Source organism: Lactuca virosa, chromosome 5 (assembly GCF_052849685.1).
Source record: "Lactuca virosa cultivar CGN04683 chromosome 5, Lactuca_virosa_CGN04683_v6, whole genome shotgun sequence".
NCBI classification, from domain to species: domain Eukaryota; kingdom Viridiplantae; phylum Streptophyta; class Magnoliopsida; order Asterales; family Asteraceae; genus Lactuca; species Lactuca virosa.
In genome coordinates this window covers 228,426,111-228,441,909 of record NC_136430.1, presented here as the reverse complement: position 1 = coordinate 228,441,909, position 15,799 = coordinate 228,426,111, and the positions used below count along the sequence as shown (strand labels likewise).

Sequence of the window (15,799 nt, the reverse complement as noted above, 5' to 3'; positions counted from 1 at the left end):
TCAACCCATTACACAATCTAAGAGGGTAAGCCTGCATCACATCCAAGGAGAACTTTTCACCCTAACATTCTCCCCCTCGAAGTTAGGATTGGATGTCCCGACTTCAATAACCAAACGAGCACCAAGGATCAAGACCAACTCCCCCTCGAACTAACACCATCTTCAAATCTACTTTGAAAAAGAATATCCAAAAAGCTTCGAATACCCATTTCAATTTTCTCCCCTTTTTATAATCAACAAATGATTATAAAACGCCAAAAGGGTATGAGAAACACTCGCAGAATAAACCATACGAAACTCCCCCTCGATGTGTGACAAAAATGAAACTCTTCAATCTGAGAAAATCCAAAAATATGCCAATTTCTTCAAATCTTTGACTTCCCGGACTTGAAAATGAAAACACATTATTCATAAACCACGAAAATCCTTGCACTAAAAACAATCACGAAAAGCCGAGAGAAAAATCTTCAAATGTTGAGAAGATTTCGACTTTTGGGTGAGAGTTGAAAGAATTTCGAAAATTAGGTACAAACTGTTGGAACTTTGTTAAATGAAAACTTTCTCTATGGGACTTGTCCCACATTGGAAGAAAGAGGAAACTTATACTCCCTTAAAAAGCCTCCTACTAGTTGTTTACCAATTAGATCAAAGGCTTGGACTAAAGGGATTGGGTTGGATTTGGTGATTGGGCTAGTCAAATTGGTCTTGAAAGACTTAGATTAATATATATATATATATATATATATATATATATATATATATATATATATATATATATATATATATATATATATAGGGAGGGGTTCAATAGAGAACCAATATGAGTGAAGGAACCAAGGAACCTATTAAGATGGTTGGATCAAAAAATTAACAGTCATTGGATTTGAGATGTAAAAGTATGAAAAACAATAGTGTCCAGCTAATTATAACCAAACACGTAGCTTAAGGGGGCATTTTCGTCAACCTAAAACTTATTAACTCTAACTGTTAATTAACGACGTTAGTTCATCAGTTTCACATATCAGTGAAATCGATTTTACCCTCTCATTGAAAGCGATCTTTTACTTCACCGACGAACATCGATTTCTAACGAATCTCCGGCGACGATTCAGCCAATATCCACAGTGAATCTTCCCGAAAAGTTCGTCAAAATGAATCTAAAAGGTATATTTGACTGCTATTCATTTCCGATTATCTCATTTAATGCATTTTCAACATTATCTTTTTTCGATTGATAAATTTCAAAATGACAAATCTAAACTATCTGTTACATTATGTATTCGATGAATCTGTGAATACACTATTTTATTAACAAAATCGTTTTAGACTGATTTGAAACCCTCGGATGATGAACTTTTAATAATTTGTATACATAACGAAAACCTAATGATTTAAATTTTTTGAAATCGATACAGAAATCATGAATATCTATATTACAAACTGAAATTTCCTAAAACTTTGTGAATCTAACTCGAATCTGAGTTTATTAAGTAAATCGAAACCCTAATTTCATGAATTTTTGAGAATTTGTATAATTACCAAAAACCTAATGATATAAATTTCTTCAAATCGATACAGAAATCATGAATATCTAAATTACAAACCGTAATTTCCTAAAAACTTTGTGAATCTAAGTGGTTTCTGAGTTTATTCATTAAACTGAAAAACTAATTTCACATTTTGAATTCACCGTGTGCTTTGTGATTTACATTTGATTATTTTGAAAGGATTCAATGTTTCTGAGTATTACATTATTTGACAATTCACAAAGTGAATCATGATTATATATCAATTTAACATATCATTTATTCAAATTATGAATTCAGAGGGTGATTTATCATTTACATTTGATTTTTTCAACTTGTGAAATTTTATGATGCATCTATGTTTAATTGATATTGTATCTCTTAATGTGTTTCTCATTGTAAATTTATAAAGAGTTGCATTGATAATGTTTTGATTCAAACTGAATTCACAATGTGAATAAATATTATGTTAAATTCATTTGTAATCCTGATTCACATTGTGAAAAATATGAATAAATCATAACTTTCATACCATGAAATTGATGTTTGAACTAATTTGTTAATCAAAAACAGGAAATGAAGAAAAGAACAATGAAAAAAAGGATAATAAGAAAAGAATGAAATTGACAAGAAATCTAAAAGATGTTCTACCTTCAACTACAAGTGAAAAAATTGAAGATATTCAAGATAAAAATAAAGGTTAGAACATTCGCATTCAGATTAAAATAACTAGTTATCTAATCATATACTACACACTTATTAAAAAAATTTTTTTTTTTTGCAAGTTGATCAACACTTTTGTTTGTATTCACTTTGAACAAAATAGTTGTAAAAATTCTCAATATGTGTATGTGTACATCACTTGGTGAACCTCAAACTCTTTTGTTGTTAAATGCATAAATTCACAATGTGAATCTTGGATGCATGTCTCACATTCACATAGATTCACAATGTGAATCTCTTAAATTTTTTTTTGTAAGTTGATCAACACTTTTGTTTGTATTCACTATGAACAAAATAGTTGTAAAAATTCACCATGTGTATGTGTACATGACTTGGTGAACCTTAAACTGTTTTGCTGTTAAATGCATAAATTCACAATGTGAATCTTGGATGTATGTCTCACATTCACATAGATTCACAATGTGAATCTCTTAAAAAAATATTTTTTTTTGCAAGTTGATCAACACCTTTCTTTGTATTCACTATGAACAAAATAGTTGTAAAAATTCATCATGTGTATGTGTACATCACTTGCTGAACCTCAAACTCTTTTGCTGTTAAAAGCATAAATTCACAATGTGAATCTTGGATCCATGTCTCACATTCACACAGATTCACAATGTGAATCTCTTTAATTTTTTTTTGCAAGTTGATCAACGCTTTTGTTTGTATTCACTATGAACAAAATAGTTGTAAAAATTCTCAATATGTGTATCTGTACATCACTTGGTGAACCTCAAACTCTTTTGCTGTTAAATGCATAAATTCACAATGTGAATCTTGGATGTATGTCTCACATTCACATAGATTCACAATGTGAATCTCTTAAATTTTTTTTTTTTTTTTGCAAGTTGATCAACACTTTTGTTTGTATTCACTATGAACAAAAGACTTGTAAAAATTCACCATGTGTATGTGTACATCACTTGGTGAACCTCAAACTCTTTTGCTGTTTAATGCATAAATTCACAATGTGAATCTTGGATCCATGTCTCACATTCACACAGATTCACAATGTGAATCTTGGATCCATGTCTCACATTCACACAGATTCACAATGTGAATCTCTTTAAATTGTTTTTTTTTTTGCAAGTTGATCAACGCTTTTGTTTGTATTCACTATAAACAAAATAATTGTAAAAATTCTCAATATGTGTATGTGTACATCACTTGGTGAACCTCAAACTCTTTTGATGTTAAATGCATAAATTCACAATGTGAATCTTGGATGTATGTCTCACATTCACATAGATTCACAATGTGAATCTCTTAATTTTTTTTTTTGCAAGTTGATCAACACTTTTGTTTGTATTCACTATGAACAAAATAGTTGTAAAAATTCACCATGTGTATGTGTACATCACTTGGTGAACCTCAAACTCTTTTGATGTTTAATGCATAAATTCACAATGTGAATCTTGGATGTATGTCTCACATTCACACAGATTCACAATGTGAATATCTTAAATTTTTTTTTTTTTTGCAAGTTGATCAACGCTTTTGTTTGTATTCACTATGAACAAAATAGTTGTAAAAATTCTCAATATGTATGTGTACATCACTTGGTGAATCTCAAACTCTTTTGATGTTAAATGCATAAATTCACAATATGAATCTTGGATCTATGTCTCACATTCACACAGATTCACAATGTGAATCTCTTATTTATTTTTATTTATTATTATTTTTTTTGCAATTTGATCAACACTTTTGTTTGTATTCACTATGCACAAAATAGTTGTAAAAATTCTCAATATGTGTATGTGTACATCACTTGGTGAACCTCAAACTCTTTTGCTGTTAAATGCATAATTTCACAATGTGAATCTTGGATGTATGTCTCACATTCACACAGATTCACAATGTGAATCTCTTAAAAAAAAGTTTTTTTTTGCAAGTTGATCAACACTTTTGTTTGTATTCACTATGAACAAAATAGTTGTAAAAATTCACCATGTGTATGTGTACATCACTTGGTGAACCTCAAACTGTTTTGCTGTTAAATGCATAAATTCACAATGTGAATTTCTAAAAAGTTTTTGCAATTTGATCATCACATGTTCAATTTTATATTGTTTAACATGTATATCGTAATACTACTTATATTTTTGACATTGATATTAAAAATTTCACATTGTGTAGTTGAAGGTTCAAAAAAATATACCAAAAACACAGCAAGGAGAACCGTGGTGGAAATAGTTAATAAATTAAGAAAAAATGAAGATGAAAAGACTATTGATGAAAATGTTGAAAAAGAAAAAAGTTTAGAAGGTGATGAGATTCAAAAAAAGAAAACAAAAAAATTGATGAAGCAAGATGAATATGTTTTGAAGACACTTGAAAAGAAAACAACACAAAGTTAGTATTTATAAAATTATAATTTACTTTAATATATAAAATCAGTTATCTTTAATTTTTTTTTAAATGAACAGAAATCATACGGAGTCCAAGATTACAAAAAACAAAAAAGAAAAAGTCGATGAAGCAAGACAAATCTGTTTTCAAGACACCTGAAAAGAAAACAACTCAAGGTTAGTTTTGTTAAAACATGAACAGAAATCAGACAGAGTCCAAGACTTAAAATGATTGAATACAAAAAATCTGTGACTCCTATTAAAGTTGATGATAGCCTTGTAAAGAAAGAATCTAATGAAAAAGTAACAGGTTTGTTTATTACTATTCACATGTTTAATTTACAAAGTTATAAACAAATTCACATGTTTATTTTATGTATTATATTATATTTTGCAAAACAAATTCACATGTGAATTTCTTGTATTGTTAGTTATTTTATAGTATATATGTTATATTATGAGAAGCTTATGAAAATTATTGACTAACAGGAAAAAGAAAAAGAAAAACAAAGACTTTTGAAGTAGTCAAAGAAAAAAAGGAAAAAGTGCCAATAAATTCAAATGACAGAGTATCTTTGAGAACAAGAATGAGCCCAAAGAAGTTTTATGATATTGTTAAATCTTTAAACAAAGAACAGAAAAAAGCTGTTAGAGAAATGGGATTGGGATCTTTGCTGAGAATTGCAACCAATGGAATTTCTGGGAAATTGGCACGTTTTGTTGTGAATTCATTCAATCCATCAGATATGAAAATCCATCTACCTAATGCGAAGATAGACATAACACTAGAACTTGTTCATGATTTGCTTGGAATTCCTCTAGGTGGAAAAGATATATATAACACTAATCAATGTGAAGGAAAAGAATTAATAAATTGGAAGCAACAGTACAATTTCAAGGCTATGAGACCATCAGATGTTGAAGAGAGAATTAAAGAATCATTAGATTCAAGGATTATTTTCAGAACAAACTTTTTATTACTGTTTGTTAATACCATCTGTGAACATAATAAGCCTGGAACTTGTAAGACAACAGTATTGCTATATTTGTTAGGCAAAACAGATATGAGAGAAATTGACTGGTGTGGTTTTATAACCAATTGCTTGAAAATGTCAAAGATGACGTGGGATGAAACCGATAGAGGAAACTACTATTGTGGGCCACTTCTTGTATTATTGGTAAGGAAAATTCTTATAATTAACACTTTTATTTATATTATTATAAGAAAACTAATTAATCATAATTTTGTTTACATAAACAGTTAGCTTATTTGGAGTTTATGAGGAATGATAAGAATGAAAAAAGACAAATACATGCACTACATTTTTTGGATTATGAAATGATGGTGAAAAGGGAAAAAGCTGAGTTAAAGAGTGGTGACTTTGGAACTTTGGAATGGAATGATGATGTTATAGAGAATGATGAAGAATCCGACACCGATCAAAATGAAGATATGAAACTCGATGTAAGTTAATAATCTATACATTTTAAAACAAATTGAAGTTATATTACAGATATATGTTATAAAATTGTAGTTAAGATGAAATTCATAAAGTGGTTCACATTGTAAATATAAAAGTGTATTTTATTACTTTCTCTATAATAAATTCACAAAGTGAATATGTAATTTATTAAAATGCATTAAAAATGTGATACCTCATCAATGCATTCATATTCTGGAACTGTAATTTATTATAGAAGAAAGCTAAAAAAAATTCATTTTTATTGACATTTTTTTTATCTCATTTCGCAGGAATTGGTGTTCAAAGCGAAAAAGAATTACAAAAAACTAGTGAATGATAAACTGAAGTTTGGAAAGTTAATTGAGTTTTTAACAACAAAATTCACAGAAAGCGATGAGTTGAAAGATATGAAGAAAGTCTTTGAACAAGAATTCATTTATAAAACTCAAAATTAAGATGAAGAAAAAAGCGATGAGAATTTGAATGAACATGAAATAAAGAATCAACCAATCATGGTAACACCAGGAAATTTGTACAATGATCCAATAGTGCATGAGATTGCTGATTCTATTCAATGTATTTTAAATTTTGATGATTATGATGATTTTGAAAATGTAAAAAGTTTTAGAGAACAAAAAAAATAAAAAAACAATAATAGATGATAAAAAAAATAAACAAAATACTAGAAAATCATCAATGCCTAGTTTTTCACTTGGACTTGGTCTTGGTCTAACACAAGAGTTTCAGGAAGGAGATGAAAGCAGTGAAGATGAACACATGAAGAAAGAAATAAAAAATGAAAAACTTGATGAAGGAGAAAGTTATGATTTAGAAGAAACAGAATGTGACAATAATATCTTGGGAATTGAAGATGATGAAGACAAAAAAAGAGAAGTAGGAAAAAGATTAATAAAACCATCATTGAAGCTATCTTCTCCTTATAATAAAAAAGAGGTTTGTGCATCAAAATTTGTAGATCCAGATGAAGTAAAAGTATCAGATAGAATTTTTTCCAGAATTGGTAATAGCAGGTAATAATTCATGTTATCTTTTATTTAAATACAATAGTATATAAATACAAATACAAATTAATTTTCTATTAACTGCTTTTTTGTTTTATTTGATTACAAATTAAGTGAGAAGGTATTTCAGACTAAGAGAGGTTATGTGCTTGGAAGAGGAATGATTGAAACAATGCAGGCAGGATTATGGGTACATGCACATGTCATTGATGCTTGGACTGATATTTTGAACTATGAAGAAAAGCTTAAATCAAATTCTACAGTGAATCGGTATTTCTTTGATACATCAATGGTGGTAAGTTAATGTTGATAATATAATAAATAAAATTTTCAATAGTTCTGAATAAGTAACAAAATAGTTGTAAAAATTCACCATGTGTATGTGTACATCACTTGGTGAACCTCAAACTCTTTTGCTGTTTAATGCATAAATTCACAATGTGAATCTTGGATCCATGTCTCACATTCACACAGATTCACAATGTGAATCTCTTAATTTTTTTTTTGCAAGTTGATCAACACTTTTGTTTGTATTCACTATGAACAAAATAGTTGTAAAAATTCTCAATATGTGTATGTGTACATCACTTGGTGAACCTCAAACTCTTTTGTTGTTAAATGCATAAATTCACAATATGAATCTTGGATCTATGTCTCACAATCACACAGATTCACAATGTGAATCTCTTAAATTTATTTTTTATTATTATTTGTTTTTGCAAGTTGATCAACACTTTTGTTTGTATTCACTATGAACAAAATAGTTGTAAAAATTCTCAATATGTGTATGTGTACATCACTTGGTGAACCTCAAACTCTTTTGCTGTTAAATGCATAAATTCACAATGTGAATCTTGGATGTATGTATCACATTCACACAGATTCACAATGTGAATCTCTTATTTTTTTTTTTTGCAGAAAATAAAATTCACACAGTGAATCCCATTATAATTCACAGTGTGAATAATTTTAAATTTTAAATTTACCTTATTGTGAATTTAACAATTTACTCTTTAAAATTTAATGTATATTTAATTTTTTTTGCAGAGACAGTTCATATTTGACAAAAATATCCCTTTCAATGAAAGATTTGATAAATTTGAGTCAAATATCAAAGATGCAATGAAAAAGGACAAAAAACTTCTGACATTTGAAAAAGTTCACTTGGTAATAAACTGTTTTTTTGTTGAATATATTACATATTTTAAACAAAGTTTAACAATTAAAATTATTAAACAGGTGTTTTTCCTAGTTCATCAAAAAAATCACTTTTACATCATCTGCATAAACTTAGACGAACCAGCGGTTGATGTCATTGACAATAGGAATTCAGTTGCAAAGATTCCTAGAGCTTATCGTGATGCACCTAATGAATTGGTAAGAATAATAAATTTACATTATAAATATAACTATTAATATACTAATAATCTAAATAAAATAATAATTATAGAAAATGAGAATTTTTTTTTTTGCAGAAAATACTTTTTAGTAGGTACTTGATGAGGGTCAATCACAAATCAGCTTCAACTTTGGAGGGTGTTGAACCAGAAAGGGTGAACATGAATTGGCGCACAAGGGATAATCATGTTGAATGTGGAGTTTTTTGCATGCATCATATGGAGACATATATGGGAGATAAAACAGTAAATTGGACATGTGGGTTGCCAAAAGAATCAAAACAACAACAAAGTGTGTTAAACGAGTTACGCATTAAGTATTTGACAAAGATACTATTGAGTGACACAAACACATACAAGTTAAAAATCATTGCACGAACAGCTAAGTTTGCAAAAAAGACTAATGAAGAAATAAAAGATTTGCTCGACAAGGGATGGGAAAAAAGGGGAGAAAGGATATAGTACTTCAAGGATTGGAAAAAGAAGTGTAAAACTTAAAACTTAGTTTGCTATTCATAATTAGTATAAGTTTAGATGCACTTTAATTTCTTTAAGAACATATACATGCTTGTTATGTTACAATTTGATGTTAGTTTCTATATCAAATATAATGAACTTTACTAAATACTTAAAAGATGTTTATATTTTCATGTGAATGTCTACATGTATGTTATACAATTACATGTTTTATTAAAAATATGAAAATTTACATTGTTTATATGTTAACCTTGTGAATATTTAATATGTCAGATTCACAATGTGAATTACAGTACATATTATAACATGTATATTTTATATGTGAGGTTAACAATGTGAATTATGGTACATATAGATCATTAGAACAATTAATTGTTGAGATTCACATTGTGAATTAAATTACATTAAGACAATCTTTAACATGAAAATTTTATATATGAGATTAACAGTAATATACATAAATTAAATCATTAGCATGAAATTTTTATTAGAAAATATTCAAAAAACTAACAATAAAAAAATATCTTTAACCAAAAACACTAAATTTGAAAAAAAGATATTCTATTATTAGAAATAAAGTCTAAAACAATGAATATCAAAATTAACAACAATATTTCAACATTTCTAACCATTGAATGATCACTACAAAAATCAAATCTTATTTTAGTAGTCTTAAAAAGAAAAAATTAGAAACAATCAGCCTTCTGTAACCTCAGATTCTAAATCAGACTTCTTTAACCTCAAAATGCAACTCCTAGCATTGTGATTTGGTTTATGACATAAACTGCACAACCTAGAACCCTTTTTAGATTTCTCAATCACTTTCTCTCTAGTGCTCTTGATTCTTTTACCACTGGCCCATCCCTTGTTTCTGATCCCCTCTGGATTATGAATGTTGATAACATCAGGTACTGCAGCTCCAATAATTTTTTCAATGTGAACTAATCTATTCGAAGATGCCCTTGATGAGGTACATAAAGGAATACCACTATCAACCTCCTAAAGTTGCTTTATATATTTAGCCAACTCATCCTCATTATTTGCTATCTTGTTAATGGACAAACGAAGAATAGCATATGCATCTTGAATCAAACATTCATTTTTACTGCCTTTATGAGGATATGAGTACTTTTTTCTCAACAATCCATCAGCTATGATATCTTTTCCCCATCTCCTCAAAATGAAATTTGATGGAATTTCATCATACTCTTTCATATTTAATATGAAAAACATATGACGACATAACAATCCTTCCTGGACAAAAAGCATGCAGCTACAACTGATGCTAATGCTATCACCCCTTCTACTAAATACAACCTACAAAAATTATCATTAATAAACAAATTAGTATGTGAATAAGAAATTCTATCTCATACCATTCGATAAAAATTATACATATTAACATCGATTCACATTATTAATCAACAGGACATTAGAAATCATAATACTATAATATAAATATGTACTTCAAATCAAATTCACAAAAAAAAAATACATATTCCATACTAATCTAAAAATTTATAACTCTATAAAAATTCACACTGTGAATTAGCAAAACATCCTACATTCACAGTGTGAATTTTTAAACTACATTTTATATTTAATAAAATGTATTAGGACAAATAGACATACCTTGTAACGAGTATGAGGACAATGAGAAGGAAGACTATTTTGATAAAAATCATCAGAATCTTCATCCTCATTCACATTTTTATCAATCAACTTTTTTTTCTTCTTATCTCTCAAAACATAAACTTCGCTTTCATCTTCAATAACTACAGATTCTTGAACACAATAAAACACAGATTTGTATAACTCTTTATGAATGTCCAAGAAAATATTATGTGTATAAATTTTCGATCCATGCTTTTCAATAGCCAAAGAAGTCCTTAGCTTGGGGGTAGTAGTTGTGGACTGATAATCTAATAAAGATTGATGGTGCCTTTGCTTCTCCATTGCACTATCAAACGACATCATGAACTTCACCAAATTTGATTTATGATGCAAAAAATGTGAGAAAGCATAATTCAGACTCTCTGATCTTGAAGTAGTTCGCATCAAACCAGAAAGTTCAAGATCTCTCATAAAAGCCGGAATCCATATATCCCTTATTTTAAAAACAGACCTTAACCAGTCATTTTCTTTTAGATGAAACTTATCTAACATTGTTGACCACGAACTTTCAAAATCTTGTGGAGAACATTGAAGATTCCATATAATATCAAAAAATGTCTTCTGGAAGTCCGGATGGTTATAAACATCAATAGGAATCTAAAAAAAAGAAACACATAAGAATCATTACATATGTTGAATATTTGATGTAATTCATAGTAACATAACATTTGTTTAACATTATGAATTCACAGTGTGATTTATGATTTAGATTTGTTCCTTTCATTATATGCAAATTTACATTGTGAATTCACAATGTGCTTTATGATCTATATGGTTATAAACATATATAGGAATCAAGAAACAAAGAATATACCTTTTCCTCAAGTTTTTGAGTGAAGTGCCACATGTATAGTCTATGCTTCGATTCAGGAAAAACAAAATTAACAACTTTCTTCATTGATGAATCCTGATCTGTTACAATCATCATGGGTGGCTTGACAAATACTTTACGAAACACTTCAAGCAACCACACATATGCATCTGCTGTCTTACGAGCTAGTAAACCAGCAGCAAAAGTAACACAACACTTGTGGTAGTCAACTCCAGTAAAAAGAACAAATACCATAGAATACCTGAATTTTTTTTGATAAGTATTATTAAAAAGAACAAATACCATAAAAAGAACAAATAAGGATTAGGAATTACTTGTTTGTCTGATAAGTAGCATCAAAAGATACTACATCTCCAAATTCATTATAGTTAGCTTTCGAAGTATCATCAGCCCAAAAAAGTCCAGTAAGATGATCATCAACATCTTTTTGGACCTCAAATGAAAAATTAGAGAAACACAATTTTCTGTTTGTCAATATATCCACAACCATTTGGGAATCTTTGACACTAATTTTAGAATTCAAATCTCTATGAAAATTTTTAAAGTCAACTGCAGTACCTCCACTAGAATCAAAGCCACCCTTCATACTACTCACCAAGTTATAAGCTTTTGAAGCACCAATGTTACAAGTACCAACCTTATGTATAAAGGATTCATCAAGAAAATCCATTGTCCTATTAATCCTTAATAAGTGCAACTGATCTTGAGCAACAAGTTCATGGTTGTGATCTTCAACAAACACATAAATGTAGAACATTAAAGAACATCGGAGATTCTTGAACTTTGAAACAACAGGGCATCCGTTCTTCTTAGAAGAAGTTCTCCTTCCCTTAACATCTGAAAATTTCACATTAATATTTTCATTCTTGAATGACTCCGTGAAACCAGATCTACTACATGTCGAATATCTAATACGAATTGTGCCATTATTGTATCTCTTTTGACTTGACATATTCACATCAAAACCAGATTCTTTACCATAAGTCTTGTAAAAGTCAAGACCAATGTCCAACGAATCAAACATCAATCCTTTGAAAGGCTTCTTATGTATCAACTTATCATAAGGAACAAGCTTAAAAGTTTCAGTATTGTAGAGCTCAAAATCAAAACTATAACAAGAATTACTGTTATTTGAATGATCAATATTCATACTTGAAGATGATTGATCATGAACTGCAAAACCAAACAAAACATCTATTTTATTACATTATATATAAAATGTGAAATTTATATTAAGAAAAAAAAACTTACGTGATTGTTCATTAATAGTTGAATGCAAATCTGAACAAGAATTCACAGAACTCATAATGAATCGTCGATGACTTGGAGTTTATATGCAGATTAGAAATTTAGAATTGATAATTATACAAAAAAGGAAACAAATAAACAAGATAATCACAAAAATTTTAAATATATGCACAAGATAAGATAAGATTCTCAAAATCACTAAAAGTTTGGAAAAAACTTAAATGTAAGAAGATGCACAAGATATAATTGATTATCTAAATGTCGAATATGCATTACAGACGAATGATTACAAAAACGATCGAATGAAAAACAGTATACTCAACATACGACATAAAATTAGCAAATTAACAAAAAAACATAACAATTTGAAAATTAAACGGTAAAATCAAGAGAATTTTACAATCAGACGATTACAATAACAATGCATCGGAAGAAAAAACGGTAAAATCAAAGTCCATAATTAACCTAATAATCATAAACGAAAGATAATACCTGATTATTAGCTGAAATCTGAAGAAAGTATTAGTAAATTGGATGAAAAAGGTTGAGATTTCGAACAACAAGCGAGATTTTGGATCGATCAGTCTAGTGTTAGAAGATGAAGGACAGTAACAGAAGACGCTGAAACCAGAAGACGCTAACGGAGACAAACACGATGTTAAATGAGACGCTGAACTTACCAAAATGCCCCTCCGTGTTTTTTTTGGTTAATTATGGATTAATGGCCAAGATTAAAACAAAATAGATGGTTAAGATGGGTTCCTTGGTTCTTTGATTCATATTGGTTCTCTATTGAACTTTTCCCTATATATATATATATATATATATATATATATATATATATATATATATTAATCCGATTTTGACTTTTATTTTTATATTAAACAAATCTGTTAAATTCGTTTTAACTGTCTTGACAGTTATTTTCGGTTTGTAGTTTTTGGAGGGAAAAATAGTCAATGTATATCTATAAATAGATCACCAAAGACCAGATTTCGGGTTCAGAAAAACCACACACATGTTCCTCATATAATTTCGTATTCCACAAACAACGAAGGGAACATCGTGAATTTCGTTAGAATCAAGAGAAGATTTTGGTTGATTGTTGTATCCTCTTGACAGATCCCTACCAGGGAAATTTCTGTCTTAGGACACTGCAAAGCAGGCCTCAATCTGTACTATTTCGTGATTATATTTTCTGTGTAGTCATCATACACGTATGTTTTCTGTAAACTGATTCTTGTATATTACATATATTTGAATTTAGTTTGTTTTATTTCTATTGGTTTTGTTGATTGTATACTTCTGTCATAACAATCTACAAACAGAAATAAAAAGTGAAGAATGGATCAAAATTCCATCATCAACACACATGTAGAAAAGCCTGAAAATTCAAAGGCTCAGATTTTCGGAGATGACAACAGAAGATGTTGTTTTATCGAACAACTCTTCATGTTTCCAATGTTCTCACTGATGATTCTCCCTCTCCTCCTACTGGTGTAACCACTGAAGAAGGAACAACACCACCCACTGCAGCCCAATTGGCAGAACATCAAAGGGCTATGGAAACTTGGAACACAAATGAATATACTTGCAGAAATTATATTCTGAATGTCTTGGATGATTCCCTCTATGATATCTACTCTACCATGACTACTACAAGAGAGATATGGGAATCAGTGGAAAAGAAATACAAAACAGAAGTGGCATGTTCCAAGAAATTCGTGATTGGAAAGTTCATGAATTACAAAATGGTGGATACCAAATCTGTCCTCAAACAAGTGGAGGAAATTCAAGTCATTGCACATGATCTTGAAGTTGAAGGTATGGGTATAAACTCTAACTTTCTTGTTGGTTCAATCATTGAAAAACTTCCTCCTTCTTGGAAGAAGTTCAAACTATATCTTAAGCACTTAACTGATGACATGAGTTTTGAGCAACTTGTGTTGAGAATTCGTGTGGAAGAAGATAACAGATTGAATGAGAAGGCAGATGCAAATTCCTTGGAACCAAGTGAAAACTTTGTTGGAGAACCAAGTACTTCAAGGACAAAGCATAACAACAAGAAAGGGAAGCAAGGCTCCAAACACTCTTCCAAAGATGGCAAAAATCATGGCCCTAACAAGAAGAATTTCAAGAAGAATTCTGGTCCATGTTATGTTTGTGGCAAAACTGGACACAATGCCAAAGATTACAGATTCAGGAGGGGTCAAGGAGAAAGTATTGGAGGAAACAATGGAGGGAACAATGGAAACAATGGTGGCAATTCTGGTGGAGGAAATTCTGGTCAAACCAACATGGTTGAATCACCAAATCAGTTTGTTGCTGTGATTCAAAGCAACATGGTTAGAAATTGTGTGGATTGGTGGATTGATACTGGAGCCACAAGGCACATTTGCAACTCCCGAACCATGTTTTCTACATACCAGAAAGTCTCAGATTCTGAATCAATGTTTATGGGGAATGGCTCTACTACAAAAATTGAAGGAAAGGGAAAAATGAAGCTACAACTGACTTCTGAAAAAGAACTTGTTTTAAGTGATGTCTTGCATGTTCCTTAAATTACTAAGAATCTGATTTCTGGTCCTATTCTTAGTAATAAAGCTTTCAAACTTGTATTCGAGTCTGATAAGTTTGTTCTCACCAAGGGTAGGGTGTATGTTGGAAAGGGATACCTTAGTGAGGGTCTCTTCAAAGTTAGTGTCTTACCTTTGTACTATGGTGTTGAAACACCAAACAATCATGTAACCAATGTTAATGCTAATGCAATAATGGGCACTACTAGCCCCTCTTCTATGTATATGCATGATCCTTTATTTTTGTGGCATTCTCGTTTGGGACATATCAATTTTCGTTCTATTTAAAGAATGGAAAAACTTGGCATGTTACCAAAATGTTCATTAGACAAAAACCTAAAATGTGAGGTCTGTGTGGAATCAAAGTTTTCACAACATCCTCATAAATCAGTTGAAAAATCTAATGAAATACTTGGCTTAATCCACTCTGATTTATGTGATTTTAGAGCAACACCTACAAGAGGAGGAAATAATTATTATATTTCTTTTATTGATGATTGCAACAAG

General features: G+C 29.8%; 2 protein-coding genes across 2 annotated transcripts; one reads left to right on the top strand and one right to left on the bottom strand.

Moving 5' to 3' along the window:
* Positions 1-9,961: 9,961 nt before the first annotated feature.
* Positions 9,962-12,774, bottom strand: LOC145112438 (protein FAR1-RELATED SEQUENCE 5-like). Its single transcript, XM_079048603.1, has 5 exons — positions 12,720-12,774; positions 11,783-12,641; positions 11,451-11,709; positions 10,595-11,233; positions 9,962-10,279 (listed from the first exon to the last, which is right to left on the bottom strand). Exons 1-5 carry the CDS (start codon positions 12,772-12,774, stop codon positions 9,962-9,964), a joined length of 2,130 nt encoding a protein of 709 aa, XP_078904729.1.
* Positions 12,775-14,143: 1,369 nt separating this feature from the next.
* LOC145112437 (uncharacterized) lies at positions 14,144-15,277 on the top strand. Its single transcript, XM_079048602.1, has one exon. The coding sequence runs from the start codon at positions 14,144-14,146 to the stop codon at positions 15,275-15,277; it is 1,134 nt and encodes a 377-aa protein (XP_078904728.1).
* Positions 15,278-15,799: the final 522 nt, after the last annotated feature.

Excerpts from the sequence above, each read along its gene's own strand:
- LOC145112438 (XM_079048603.1), bottom strand. The coding sequence starts at position 12,774 with ATGAGTTCTGTGAATTCTTGTTCAGATTTGCATTCAACTATTAATGAA. Across the intron at positions 11,710-11,782 it reads GCTACTTATCAGACAAACAA|GTATTCTATGGTATTTGTTC; the intron begins GTAATTCCTAAT and ends AAAAAAATTCAG. Across the intron at positions 11,234-11,450 it reads CTCAAAAACTTGAGGAAAAG|ATTCCTATTGATGTTTATAA; the intron begins GTATATTCTTTG and ends TCTTTTTTTTAG.
- LOC145112437 (XM_079048602.1), top strand. The coding sequence starts at position 14,144 with ATGTTGTTTTATCGAACAACTCTTCATGTTTCCAATGTTCTCACTGAT.